General features: G+C 41.0%; 2 protein-coding genes across 2 annotated transcripts in view; one reads left to right on the forward strand and one right to left on the reverse strand.

Annotated features, from left to right (window-relative positions):
• The window catches only part of apobb.2 (apolipoprotein Bb, tandem duplicate 2), a 28967-nt gene extending 16414 nt beyond the window's left edge, over positions 1-12553 (forward strand). Inside the window, exons 18-25 of the mRNA XM_039690078.2 lie at positions 198-403; positions 4538-4702; positions 4782-4891; positions 4968-5168; positions 5321-5457; positions 7576-7634; positions 7710-8077; positions 8152-12553. Of these exons, the coding sequence (XP_039546012.2) occupies positions 198-403; positions 4538-4702; positions 4782-4891; positions 4968-5168; positions 5321-5457; positions 7576-7634; positions 7710-8077; positions 8152-12335 (5430 nt within the window). The 3' untranslated portion in view covers positions 12336-12553. The remainder of the gene's footprint in view (positions 1-197; positions 404-4537; positions 4703-4781; positions 4892-4967; positions 5169-5320; positions 5458-7575; positions 7635-7709; positions 8078-8151) is intronic.
• LOC120476381 (zona pellucida sperm-binding protein 4-like) lies at positions 1136-3281 on the reverse strand. The gene is made up of 8 exons (XM_089118973.1): positions 2643-3281; positions 2378-2565; positions 2207-2304; positions 1978-2135; positions 1708-1900; positions 1491-1638; positions 1334-1406; positions 1136-1249 (listed from the first exon to the last, which is right to left on the reverse strand). The coding sequence occupies exons 1-8, from the start codon at positions 3256-3258 to the stop codon at positions 1173-1175; spliced, it is 1551 nt and encodes a 516-aa protein (XP_088975099.1). The 5' UTR covers positions 3259-3281; the 3' UTR covers positions 1136-1172.
• Positions 12554-12849: the final 296 nt, after the last annotated feature.

Here is a 12849-nt window from a genome sequence, read left to right on the forward strand (position 1 = left end):
GCTCCCATACGGAAGGAATAAGAAAATAGAAATTACAATGAGGGCTTGACACCTAATTAGTTATTATATATTCAGATAGAAAACAGCTGTTTTACATTGTAATGTTTTACTGTTTTTTTTTTAATCAAATAAATGCTAAAACAATCTTAATCCAAACTTTTGACTGGTAATAACATGAATTAATGACTACACCACAGAGGGAATTTGCTTTGACCCTGTCTGCTGGCATTGAGTTTGTGACTGAGATTGGGACTCACTTTCCTGACTATGTTCATTGTGGTCTGGAGATGCACACGAACATCTATCACGAGAGCGGCGTAACAGCGAGGCCCTCTATGACTGACAGCCAGCTCAAGCTGTCCATTCCGGCTCCTCATGGACCAACGGCACTCATTAGCATCACGTAAGTAAACTAGATTATCAATGCATAAAGGATTTAAAAGCCCTTCACAGAAGAGGGAGATGCAAGAATCAGCGATTGCAAGCAACTGGCAATTGCAAGAAAAGAATTGTGAAATAGTCACAATTATACCCATATACACATTTTGTTCCTAGGCAGAATTAAATGGTTGGCCAAAAAAAAAAAAAAGATATACATAAGCTCAGGTCAATGATTGGAGCTCGAGTAGTTAAGTAAAATGGCTTGGCAGATACTTGGCTCGTTTCATTCAAATTAAGCAGCCCAGTTTAGAATGAACCATGCTAAAGGAAAATTTTCAATTTTTGTAGTAGTGTGGCCCAATAAAACTGCAAAAAAAAAAAAAAAAAAAAAAGTCATGAAAGATCCAACTCAACTTGAAAATCAATACCAAAGAGACAATGTTGGGTTTCATGCAAGTTATTAAATCTAAATTGACATGACCAGGTTAACTTCTCCACTAGACACCACAGTTTGTTATTCCTTGGCAAAATAATCTGTGAGAAAGTCTGCACCCTGCTATATAAAATATTGAGCTTTACAGAAACATGGGAACCCAGGTTTGGCAAGTAGGTTAGTGAAATGGCTTGGGCAGAAGTTTGGCTGGTTTTGCTAAAATCAAGCACCAATCAGAATGAACCACCTTGCTAAAGCACAAGTGGAACTTCAGTAGTGTGGTCCAGTAAATAAAGCCAAGAACAGTCATGTAAGAGCCAATTCGTTGAAAATCAATACCAGTTTATTAGATTTAAAGTCACATGACCAGGTTAACTTCTCCACTAGACACCACAGTTTGCCCACTAGAGATAGTCTTGATGGGAGTGTCCCTTCCTGTAAGAGAAGTGGTAGAAGCATGAGGAGCATTTAAACACCAAATTCTCATGGTTCCCAAGCCGGTTTACAGCGAGCGCTCACTTTTCCTAGCGCAGCTTTGCTCACAGGAGCCAGAAGAGGGATGGCACACTGCTGTACTACAGTGGATGAAGATCTAACAGAGGGAAAAAGGTTTAGCCATAGAGTACACAATAAGAAGTACTAATATTAAGGGTTGAGGTAAGGCTGCGGAGCATACGGTTTCCTGCAGACGAGCCAGTGATGAGGGATCAACAAATGTGAACATCTTCACAATAAAGCGCTTGTAGTGGGTCGGGAACTGAAGACCAGACGATCCAGTCACTGGAACCAATGTGGTCAGGTAACGATCATCCTGGTAAGGGCATCTGAAAGGCAAAGAGGGAATCAGAAACTCCTTACAGCACACTAGATGGACAAAGACTGGCCTTACTCACCCATCAACCAGAAGATCCCATTGGGGTAGACTGAGTGGACTCGGGGTTGACGTCGCCCAGCAATGTCCCAGCATCAGGACAATGTTGGGGTCAGTCCTCTCCAAAACGTGAACCTCAACATACACAGGCTCCCGCAGGACTTTCGTAACAGGATAATCAGCGTCACTGTAGTAGGACGTGTACGCCTCGTCCCCTGAGGAAGAACTCAGTGTTTAACCAGAAACCACTACAACCTGGAGCTTCAGACACACACTTGGGTCAAATACTCACCTTCTGCACAGCCTTTGGTGACACACTGACCATTTGCGAGTCTAAGCTCCACCCTGAGGGGTCCAGGAGCAGCTACTGGTGGAGGTGGAGGAACAGTGTTGACCTCCACAACCAGAGCTTCCACAGAAGTACCAGAGTACCTACACTGGAAGAGAAGCCTGGAAAACAAACAGTGCACTTGTAGCATTTGCCAAGGATTAACAAACAAGCTGAAGCATACATCACCCACTCAAAATGGCTGTCCCTTGTGATGGAGCCAAGTGGTCCAACACCCACTTCATACGAGGAGGTCATTCTGTTCTCATACACCACATACCCACTGTCCTCCTGCAAATAGTAACACTGTTGGCATCCAATCCATTCGAAGCCATGCAGAACAAAACCACAAGCAGCTACTCACCATCACACTCGTGCCGCACGCTGTGACGGGGAACTGGTATATAGCAAAGAAAGGTGTGGATCCCACAGGACTGCAAGCTGGATCATTTCCACCCAGGAGACGGACTGAATCCAGGCTCAAACGAGGCAGAGTGACATCTCTAGCCACCACAACCACAAACTGACCATCTCTTATACACTGGACAGTCACTGGAACAAGGTACAAGAGCTGGTTATGGATGATCGGTTTAACAAGAAACACCTTTACATTGACTCGACACTCTTACCGGCCTTCCCATAGTAACACTGCTGTCCGTTAAAGCAGCAGTTAATAGCTGCACACTCAGCACCACTGATACCAGGCGGTCCACACTGGATCTGCTCATAATCAGCTACAGCACATTTGTCAACGGGCTCTGCCTTTGCCACTGGCTGAAACTGCTGAGGAAACTGTTGACTAACTTGAACTGACTGAGGAAACTGTTGACTAGCTTGTTGAACGGACTGAGGAAACTGTTGACTAGCTTGTTGAACGGACTGAGGAAACTGTTGACTAGCTTGCTGTTGAACTGGCTTAGGATACTGTTGATTACCTTGCCATTGAACGGACTGAGGAAACTGTTGACTAGCTTGTTGTTGAACTGACTGAGGAAACTGTTGACTGGCTTGAACTGACTGAGGAAACTGCTGACTGGCTTGAACGGACTGAGGAAACTGCTGACTGGCTTGAACGGACTGAGGAAACTGCTGACTAGCTTGCTGTTGAACCCGCTGGTCAGTTTGCTGGAACATCAGAGCTTGAGGACTTTGATTCAGATTACTCCACTTTGGAACAGCATGACAGAAAACACAGAACCAAACACAAAGTGCCAGAGACTGAACAACACACCAATGTCCTGCCATTGTCCAACAGCTAGTCACACTGCTGAGATGCTGCCCTTTGGTTTTTTGTACTCTAACAATTTTGGCTAATTAACGATAATCCCTCCCTTTTCATTAACAATCATGATTCTCCAGACTTGCATGAGTGTGGAGTTTATGCAATTCAATTGTCCTTGTTATTCCACCCTTTTTGAACATACAGGGCCAGTTGTTCAAAACATTTAATCTGAATCAAAATGATCCAGATTTGGAAATCCCATTTTTTCCTACCCTTCTTACTTTCATGCCGGTTGTTCAAAGCAACATTGGACTGGATCACCCTGATCCAGATATACAGTTTTCAAGATTACCAAATCCCGATTACCAGTGCTCTAAATGGGACAACATATCACAATGTGGGCTACTAGCTAAAGAACAGGTAGAAGAGCCAACTTGGGGTCACTGTAAGTGTTTCTTATTTTGAGACAAAACACAAATGGGGACACGATAATTTTTATTATATTTTTACTTTACTATACTGAATAGCTTAATTGTTAGCCTATGTCTACTTTATCACTGTTACAATGGTTACACAAGTCAAGTGCAAAATATAAATAAAAGAATGTACACTACTGTAAATGATACAAATGTATTATCTGACCAATTTTAAAGTTTTACTACATTTTCTTCCTGAAATCCACCTTGAAATCCGACCCCCTGTTGGGATCAGGATAATCCTGTTTTTTTTGGTTTTTAAGTTTTGAACAACACAAACTGAAGGTTTGATCCAGATTAAAACTAGGATTGGATTCCCTGATCTAATCTGATTTCAGATTCCTTTTGAACAACCCATTTTCAAGATTTGATCCAATCCGATAACCAAAATTCGATCAGCTTACCTTTGAACAACTGGCCCACAAAGAATGCACATATTGAGCTTAATTCAGAATAGTTTACTAGTACTATTTCTGCCGTTCAGAATTCGGCCTTTGTTTTATGAGTCATCCTGCAAATATAATGGTGGAGGTTTTGGCTATTATGGATTGTTTTTTCTTTAAAACGCATTTTGGATTTCTCATGGCAACAGGCCTTAGTATTCAGACTGACTCAAGAGTTTGATGTTGCAACGATATGGAAGCTTTTATCAACTTTAGCTGGTTTATTCTTATTTTGCACCATTAAAAAACTTTTTTTTTTTTTGCCACAATCTTACATACGGTTCCTTTAATTAAAATTGTGATCAAATAAAAAAATATGATTAATCATATAGCACTAAAAAATGTTACATACATTAAATGCTGTTATTTTGCCCCATCTATAGCAATTCTCTGGTGTCTGTTGTTGGTGCCAAGGCTACGCCCATTCCTGCCAAGGGCGAGTTTATTAATATGAATAAATGCACTGCGTTTTTCCCTGGACTGAAGTACTGTACAGTCCTGAAGTATCCTGATGTTGCCCCTTACTTTCCTCTCACTGGTGACAGCAAGTAAGTGAAAATCATCTATATACTAATATCGAAATATTCCTTTTTCTCAAACATTTCATCCACATTCGTCTGCGTTTAGATTTGCTGTTGAGCTCCATCCATCTGAAGAGGTCACAGAGTATATTGCCACCATCAGCTACGCCTACGAAGATGAGGCAGACAAAGTCACGTTTAGCCTGAAGGCTGAAGGTTAGACGACTTAACAAAATACACAATATTAAAGATAATTTAAATGTACCATCATTTGTCTTTTGCTCACTGACAGGGACATCCCATGAGGCCAGAACTGTAGTGATATTAAACAGACAGCAGTACAGCATCTCTGCAGAGTTGCTTATCGATTCTCTTCAGCTTGATTCTAAAGTTTCTGCAAAACTGAAGCGTGGAGAGAAGTTGACTTTGGAAATCGAGAGTGACCTAAAACTCCCAGAGACGACTTCTGTTCAAACACTCATCCTGAAATATGGTACATGTCCAGTACAAATGGCCTGTCGCGTTATCAGATCAAATTTAGATAACCACAATAAACTTCAATCTCAGTTTGCCATTCAAATAAGGAAATATATGACCATGACGGTATCATTCTAGTGAATTATCTCTCTCAAAATATATTCTCAGAGAATGAAAAGATTGAGGCTGAATTTAAGTCTGATGTCAGATCTGAGATTCAAAGAATCATTCCCAACAACCTTCTCGATCGCCAGATTGGCCTGAATGAGCTGAAGGTCCGCGATGTTCTGGCAAAGGCAGTTGCGGTAAGAACTTCTCTCAATATATGTTCATCAGATTTTGAGAATACCCAAAGAAACACTGCAAAAAATGCTTTTCTTACTTAGTATTTTGGACCTGTTTCCAGTCCAAATATCTAAAAATTCTTAAATCAAGAACCATTCACTAGATGAGTAAAATGACATAAGATTGTCCTGTTTTCCAGGGGAAGTGATCAAAATTAAGTTAAAATTGAATTTTGTTTTAAGCAAAAACTTAACTTTCCCCAGAAAACAAAACTTAATATATTATGTAATTTTTAAATCTTGATTTAAGAAATGTTTGATATTTGGACTGGAAACAAGACAAAAACCTATTAAACTTTGCTCACCCTAAAATGGACTAAAAAATTAAGTAATTTACTCACCCTGACGTCGACTCGTTCTAATAATGCCATATACCCTTCTTTCTTTTTCGGACCACAAAAGGAGAACATTTTATTTTTTTTAAATTAAGTGTTTGCTCTTGTCCATATAATGGCAGTGAATAGTGAGCTTTTTAAAGAAGCAAAAGCATCACAGAATGATCCCTCGTGACACGACATATTCGAAGTGTTCTGGGGGTTTACGATAGGGTTTGGTAAAAAAAAAAAAAAAAAAAAAACGAAATTCAATGTATTATTTATCAAAAATCCTGACCTTGGCCACAAGTTGTGAGAAATGAAAATGAATTAAAACACATCCTAAAACACATCACCTATAAATTCCAAAAAGTATCCAAGTACTTTCATCACTGAATCAAATATTGATGTGAACGCAATCATTTTTTTTTACGACAAACACAAAAAAGTACGTCACTCTTAGAAGAAATGGTTCTATTTAGAACCAGAAATGGTTCCATCCCCCGCTTCATATATGGAACTCCAAAATGGTTCTATATAGAACATTTTTTTTGGTAAAAGGTTCTATAGACCCTTTTACAGTTGGTAAACACGGTGACGTTTTTTTGTGGGCGGAGCTTAGGTGGAGGCAGAAAGATCCCTCTGGCCGCTTCACTAACGCTAGTTAGCAAGGATTGTTAGCTTGTTTTTTAACAATGACTGGAGAAAATCCGATATTATCTTAATGCGTAAGGTCACTCAGTGTCCAGGACCGCGATTGTTATTTCCAAAAGTTATTTTTAATGGACGGAACCAGATTGGCCGACCCGTAGCCGCCTACACGCTCACTCAATGATGGACGATCTGACAGGATTAACGTACGTTACGTTACCTCTGTTGAGTGGTCTGACTTCTACTCCTACCTTATAGAGAAGCCGATCGTAAATAGAAACATGAGGGCATATAAATCTTTAGATGCCTGTAAGGTCCTGTACAAGACTTGTGTGTACGATCCGCAGTTCTGCCGAGCCAGCGCCGAGACCACGACAATGTAAAGAGTGACATTACAGTGCGATTTTAATGATGTGAATATTTTCTAGAAATAAAAGTTCCAGATACAGCATATTCATTTTTCATCAATTCTTGCACCAAACAACACAACAAGATGACATTTAATAATAGTAACAATTATTTAAGCTCCTTATTATGTAGCCGAATCTGTGCTGGTTTGTATTGGCCGCCTCCAGTTTTCACTTTGTTTTGCCTCCAGCTAGCGCCGTGACGTAACTGTGGCGTCGGCGCAAAAGGTTCTATTGGCCAAGTATCGAACCCCAGGGTTCTATATAGAACCCAGAGGAACCCTGTTTTTAAGAGTGTATAGAACCTTTTAGGGGTTCCAAATACGTAGCGCTGATAGAACCTTTTAAAATTCTTTATAGAACCTTTTCTTCTAAGAGTGTGGATTGTATTTCATGTTGCTTGATTTCTCGCGACTTTGAGTCGCTAAAGAGCGCATAGAGGATAAGCAGCCAAGGTAAGGATTTTCGTTAAATAATACATTAAATTGTAGTTTCTTTTCCACCAAGCACTATCGTAAACCCCAGAACACTTGGAATATATGACATGTGATGCATCGGACCATTCTGTGATACTGTGCATTTTTCTATGAAAGTTTGAGGTTGGTGAGATGGTCTAAAAAAGACAGAACAGCATACTGCATTAGAACAACACCAGGGCGGGTAAATAACGACTGACGTTTATTTCCTTATTTTTTACACGTACGCAGATTTTGGGAGTCCACACCGAGCCGGTGATCACTCTTCCTGAAAGCTTGTTCCTAAATGTGTGAGTAAACGTTCAACAGTATTTCAATTAATTTCACAGTGACCAGTTCAAATTAACACATGCTTTGTAAAACAGAGAGGCTGCTGTTAAACACCACTTTGGCCAGCATTACTACACCATCACTCTTCCCTTGCCCTTGGGTGGAAAATCCACTAGGGATCTGAACTTCCCCACAACCCTCTCCACACCAAACCTGATTGTACCTCATCTTGGTCTGGAGTTTGAATCTGCTAGCATTGACCTTCCAGAGGTCTTCATTCCTAGGAGCGTGTCGCTGTCTGTCCCAACTCTCGGATTGGTAGAGTTGTCCGGAAAACTAAACAGCAACTATTACATCTTAGACGCAGCTGTGTATGCAGCCAGAGATCCTGTCGAAAGTTATTCTGCTAAGTTTGAAGTCACTGGCACAAGTCCTGTTGACCTCCTCTCCCTAAAGGTCGAAGGTAAACCTATAATTGAAGTACCACATGCACTTGTTTTGGATGGTTGCTTATTGATTGATTGATTTATTTCACAGGATCTGCTCTAGTTGAGACCACACCTGGCGATCCTCTCAAGGTGAACGTAAAGGCCGTGCTTCACCACGAGATTATCGATGCCACGATTGGTGTTGAGGGGGAAGTGGACTTTGCCGAAAAACTCATTGTGAAATCCAAAAGCAAGCTTGAAGTAACTAGCCATGTTGGAGCGCAAATTTCATTGGAGCACACTGGACAGTTTGGCGTTGATGCCGAGGAGATCTCTGGAGATGGAAACCTGGAAGGATTCTTCAAGGCCGGTTCAGTCCGTGGTTCAGGAAACCTTTTGCAATCAGTCTCACTCCTCCCATTCAAACGAGAGGCAAAGATGAATTCTTCACTGAAAGTAGATTCAAAACTTCTTCAGGCTCACAACTCCTTTGCTGTAGCCTTTGCCAATGGAGAGCTGATAATTCTGTCCAACAACACTGCATATGACAACCTTGTAACATTGCTAAACATTGCAAAAATAACCTTCAAGGAATCCCGGCTTGATCTAAGTTCTCATACCAAAGCAAAGCTTCTTGGTTTGAAGATTCAAAACGTGGTTGAGACCAGAGCTGGCGTTGAAGCCGTTAGCATTAAGATTGAGACCTCAACTTACGGCATTGAAGAACGTATCCATTCCCTGATCACAGGAGCACTGGACATCAATGGTCTAGCTATTCACAGTGACGCCTCTGTTAAACTCATTGGACACCAAGCTGTCCACAAAGCCATTCTGAACCTCAATGAAAATGGCCTGAGAACCAATGGCACAACCTCACTGCAAAGCCTCCTGAGTCTGCAGGAGCTTAAACACACCTTCGAGATCACCTACAAAAACGAAACGGCCACTGCTCAATGCAAAACCATCGGAGAAATCATGGGAAGTCACATTGACCACAACACTGAGCTAGAGATTGCTGGACTTTCTGGCAAAGTCAAAAATCACATACGTTTCAACTCCAGATCATTTAATTTTGACACCACTAGTGATGGGACATCTATTCCATTCAGTTTAAATTTTAATGCCAGTGTTAATGGTGAGGATTACACAAACTTCCCTTGTGTATATACAGAGCATGATTTTACCGCTAAAGTCTTTCTAAAAGCAGACCCACAATCCTTAGCTCACTCTCATGAATGCAAAATCTCAACCAGCCTTGACCTAAACAATGATGTCAAAATTAAATCACTATTTGAAAGCAAGTCTGACACTTTGCTTATCCCCTCCGAACAAAAGATTAAAGTGGCAATGAAGGCTGAAGTGAACGACTACACCATTAAACAGGAGATCAGCGCTTATAACAGTCCGGCACGACTTGGACTGGAAGGGTCTGGAAAAGTGCGCACCAACTTGTTCAACACTGCCAACTCTGCTCATCAGGACTTTGCAATCTCTGGCTTCCTAAAGTATGACAAAACCACCGATATGCGATCAATTAGCATGCCTTTCGTTGAAAGTTTTTCACGAGTCCCTGAAAACATCCGAGTAGCACTTGCAAGCATTGGGAGATGCATCAACCGAGAGTTGATTGAGAACATACCTCGTCGTGTGAGCGACTTCGTGTCCAAATTGAACTTTGAGAGAAGAGTTGTGCAGCTGAAAACTCTGTACCGCGAGAACGCTTTAAAGCTGAAAGGTCTGATCGGTGCTTTTGAGAAATTACTGAGTGATATGTTCAACGGTTTCAGTGAGGCATTGGATTATTTGGGTATGCATATGGACAAAGTTGTTGAAATCCCACCGAAGTACATCAAGGTATTGGTATTTTCCATCGTTGAGGACTTAAAAAGTATTCTAAGCTTGATCAACACCCAAGCTTCCTCAAAGCTGAATGAAATCTTCAATCCTGCCAATGAGAACAAGCAGATTCCTGCAATTTCGACGTCTCTCCTAGTGCCATCTTTCGGAAAACTGTACGGTGAATTCACAATCCAAACCCCTCTCTACAACGCCAGAACCTCTGCAGAGTTCAAGAACGCCTCTTCCTTCACAGCTTGCATTAACTCTAAAGGAACCTCTGCAAACCTCAACGCCCTGAGTTATGATCTAGAATCCACCGTACAGATATCGATCCCCGAGTCGAGTCCTGTAATACTATCTCAAACTTTCAAGTTAACGCACATTGATTTGACTGTAGACCAACGGGCGTCGTTGACTCTGAATGGGTCTACCTCTAACAATACTTTCTTCCTTGAAACTTCATTCAAAAACAAGCTGAGCATCCCCTCGCACTCACTTCTTGGTGACGTTATCCTAAATCAGAAGGCTGTAGCTCGCCAAGATGAAGCTGCATTCACACTAACACTTAAAAATAAAGGAACCGGCAGATTTGCCCTTCGAGACTTCTCCGAGGAAGCCACCCATAAGAGTGACTTGCATTTGAACGTGGGCATTGGCGCCGCCAAGCTGTCTTTAACTGGCCACACTGATAGCGATACTCTGCAGATCAAGATGAAAATGAAAGCGAATGCTAATGCTGTCGCTCTAAGCTACCTTGAATTCAATGCTAGTGTTGATACCGAGTCTCCATTTATCAAGAACAGTTTGCTGGTTGCATCTGGGAAGGCTAGATTGGGCGATATGACGGTGGAAATCAAGGCATCCCACGTCACATCGGTCATCGGAGCTGTGAGCGGTGTCCTCTCCAATGCCGCCAACATCATGACTTGTCCTAGTAAGGTTACTATTGACTTTCAAAACAGGGGTATTGCTAAGATCAACCTCTTCGAGTCATTTTTAGCCAATGTTGATGTCCAGAAAGACTTCACTGTTGCCTTCAACTCTGACATACAAGAAATCCGCAGCGTGTTAGTCGCATATTTAGACGATTACAACTACAGACATAACTTCACAGCCAGCAATGGCAAAGCTGAGATGGGTTTTTACGCTGTTGTGAATAGTTTGGCCAGCTTCGGGTACTTGAAAGCTGCAGAAATGTTTGTGCCGGCCATTTTCAAGATTTCAGCAACTCGAGAGCTGAATTTGAATGATAATACTGGCCGATGGGATGACTTCACCACAAATGACCAGCCTGTTGATCTAAGTGCCAAACTTGTCTACCAGAAGAGCTGGTTTGCTCCTATTGTCCCTTCATTGGGTAATCTAGTCTCTGAGGTGTCTTTCAAGTCCTCTATTTTTAACCTCAATGCTAATGCAGGTGTTTACCCGAAGGATTACTGGATTGGTGTAAGTGCCACGACTGCCTCCATGTTTCAGGGATTGAAGGCGAAGCTTAATGGAACCACTGGCCTGACCAGAGAAAGTGGATTGAAACTGGTTTCTTGTTTGTCTTTGGAGAATGCCCACATTGGCGGTCATCAAGAGAGTACCTTGACTCTGGAAGACATCTATGATGCTGTGTTGTCTGTGGACACAGTTGCTAAAATTAATCTGACAAGCTTCACTATTGATGCCACTCATCAACTTTCTGTGGATCCCAAGGTCCATCCAAAGGCAACATCAAACTTGAAGATCAAGTACACTTTCGATCGTCCAGATTCGGAGGCTGCTGGACGTGGAGATGCTGAGAATACATTAAAGCTGGATGCGACTCTTTCCTTCATCTCCATTGAGTCTTCAACCCAAGTTACCACAAATTCTACGTTCAGAGATGCTACTGAACTTAAGGGAGAAATAGATAATCAAGCTAATATCTTTGTGAGCGCTGATGGTCTGAAATCCAATCTGAAGACTACTGGAAATGGGTACATTGATTTTAAATATTCCAAGTTTGAGTTTGACATTAGTGACCAGCTGACCTTGGAGGGAGATCTTGACCGTATGTATTCTTTGCTAGAAATTGATTCAAACTATACATATATCAGTCACCACTATGCTGACTATGCAATAAACCACACTGCTCTTGGTAAAGCTGAACTTGTTCCCCTAAGCACGCTCTTGAGTGCTGTAGACATATTCTTGACTCAGCCAAGTCATAGTGATTTTGATGTGAGAGTCAGACGTTCAGGAAGTGTAAGTATTTTTTCATCGAATGGGTTTGATAGCAAAATGGAGATGTTCTCCCGTTGGTTCAATTTAAGTTTAGAAATATCAGCTGTGTATAGGGATGTACCCATCAAAAATAGTGTGTTTGGGTGCTCTTATAATCTCACATCTCCATCTACACTTCTGGAGTATCAGGGTGAATTAAGTATAAATGTAAATGATTGCACAGTTAACGATGTTTTCTGTTGAATACACACCGAAGGAAATATTTCATTAAGGGATTGATTTCAAGTCATCATTGGGCTTTATTTACTGTATGCTTGCTCACCTCAGGCCTCACAGATCCCGAATAACTTTACAAAGTCCCTCTCAAGAACAATGATGTAAACGTGGTTGTCTAGTGATTGAAACCCTGAAATATTATATCCCATTTAAACACTACAATAAAAGAATCATTTAACTGTAAATACAGACTCGACTCTTCTTCATTGACAATTTTATATAAAATTGTACATTTTGTGATGTTCATTCATTGTTTATACATAAGAGAAGAGTCAAATTGTTTTGTATCTAACTAAATGAAAAAAAAATAGAGAAAGGGGTAGGACCTGAAAAGTTTGTAATTAACTTCTTCCTACTCCTTTTTGAACATGGGGAATTATTAAATTATTATATGAATAACCTACATTAATTTTGGAAGTTTGTGCTGAGAAGCACAATACATTTTTATAAATGAATTCATTTTTATATATTTTTTACTTTA

This window comes from Pimephales promelas, chromosome 13 (assembly GCF_988280905.1).
Source record: "Pimephales promelas chromosome 13, fPimPro1.hap1.1, whole genome shotgun sequence".
NCBI lineage: Eukaryota > Metazoa > Chordata > Actinopteri > Cypriniformes > Leuciscidae > Pimephales > Pimephales promelas.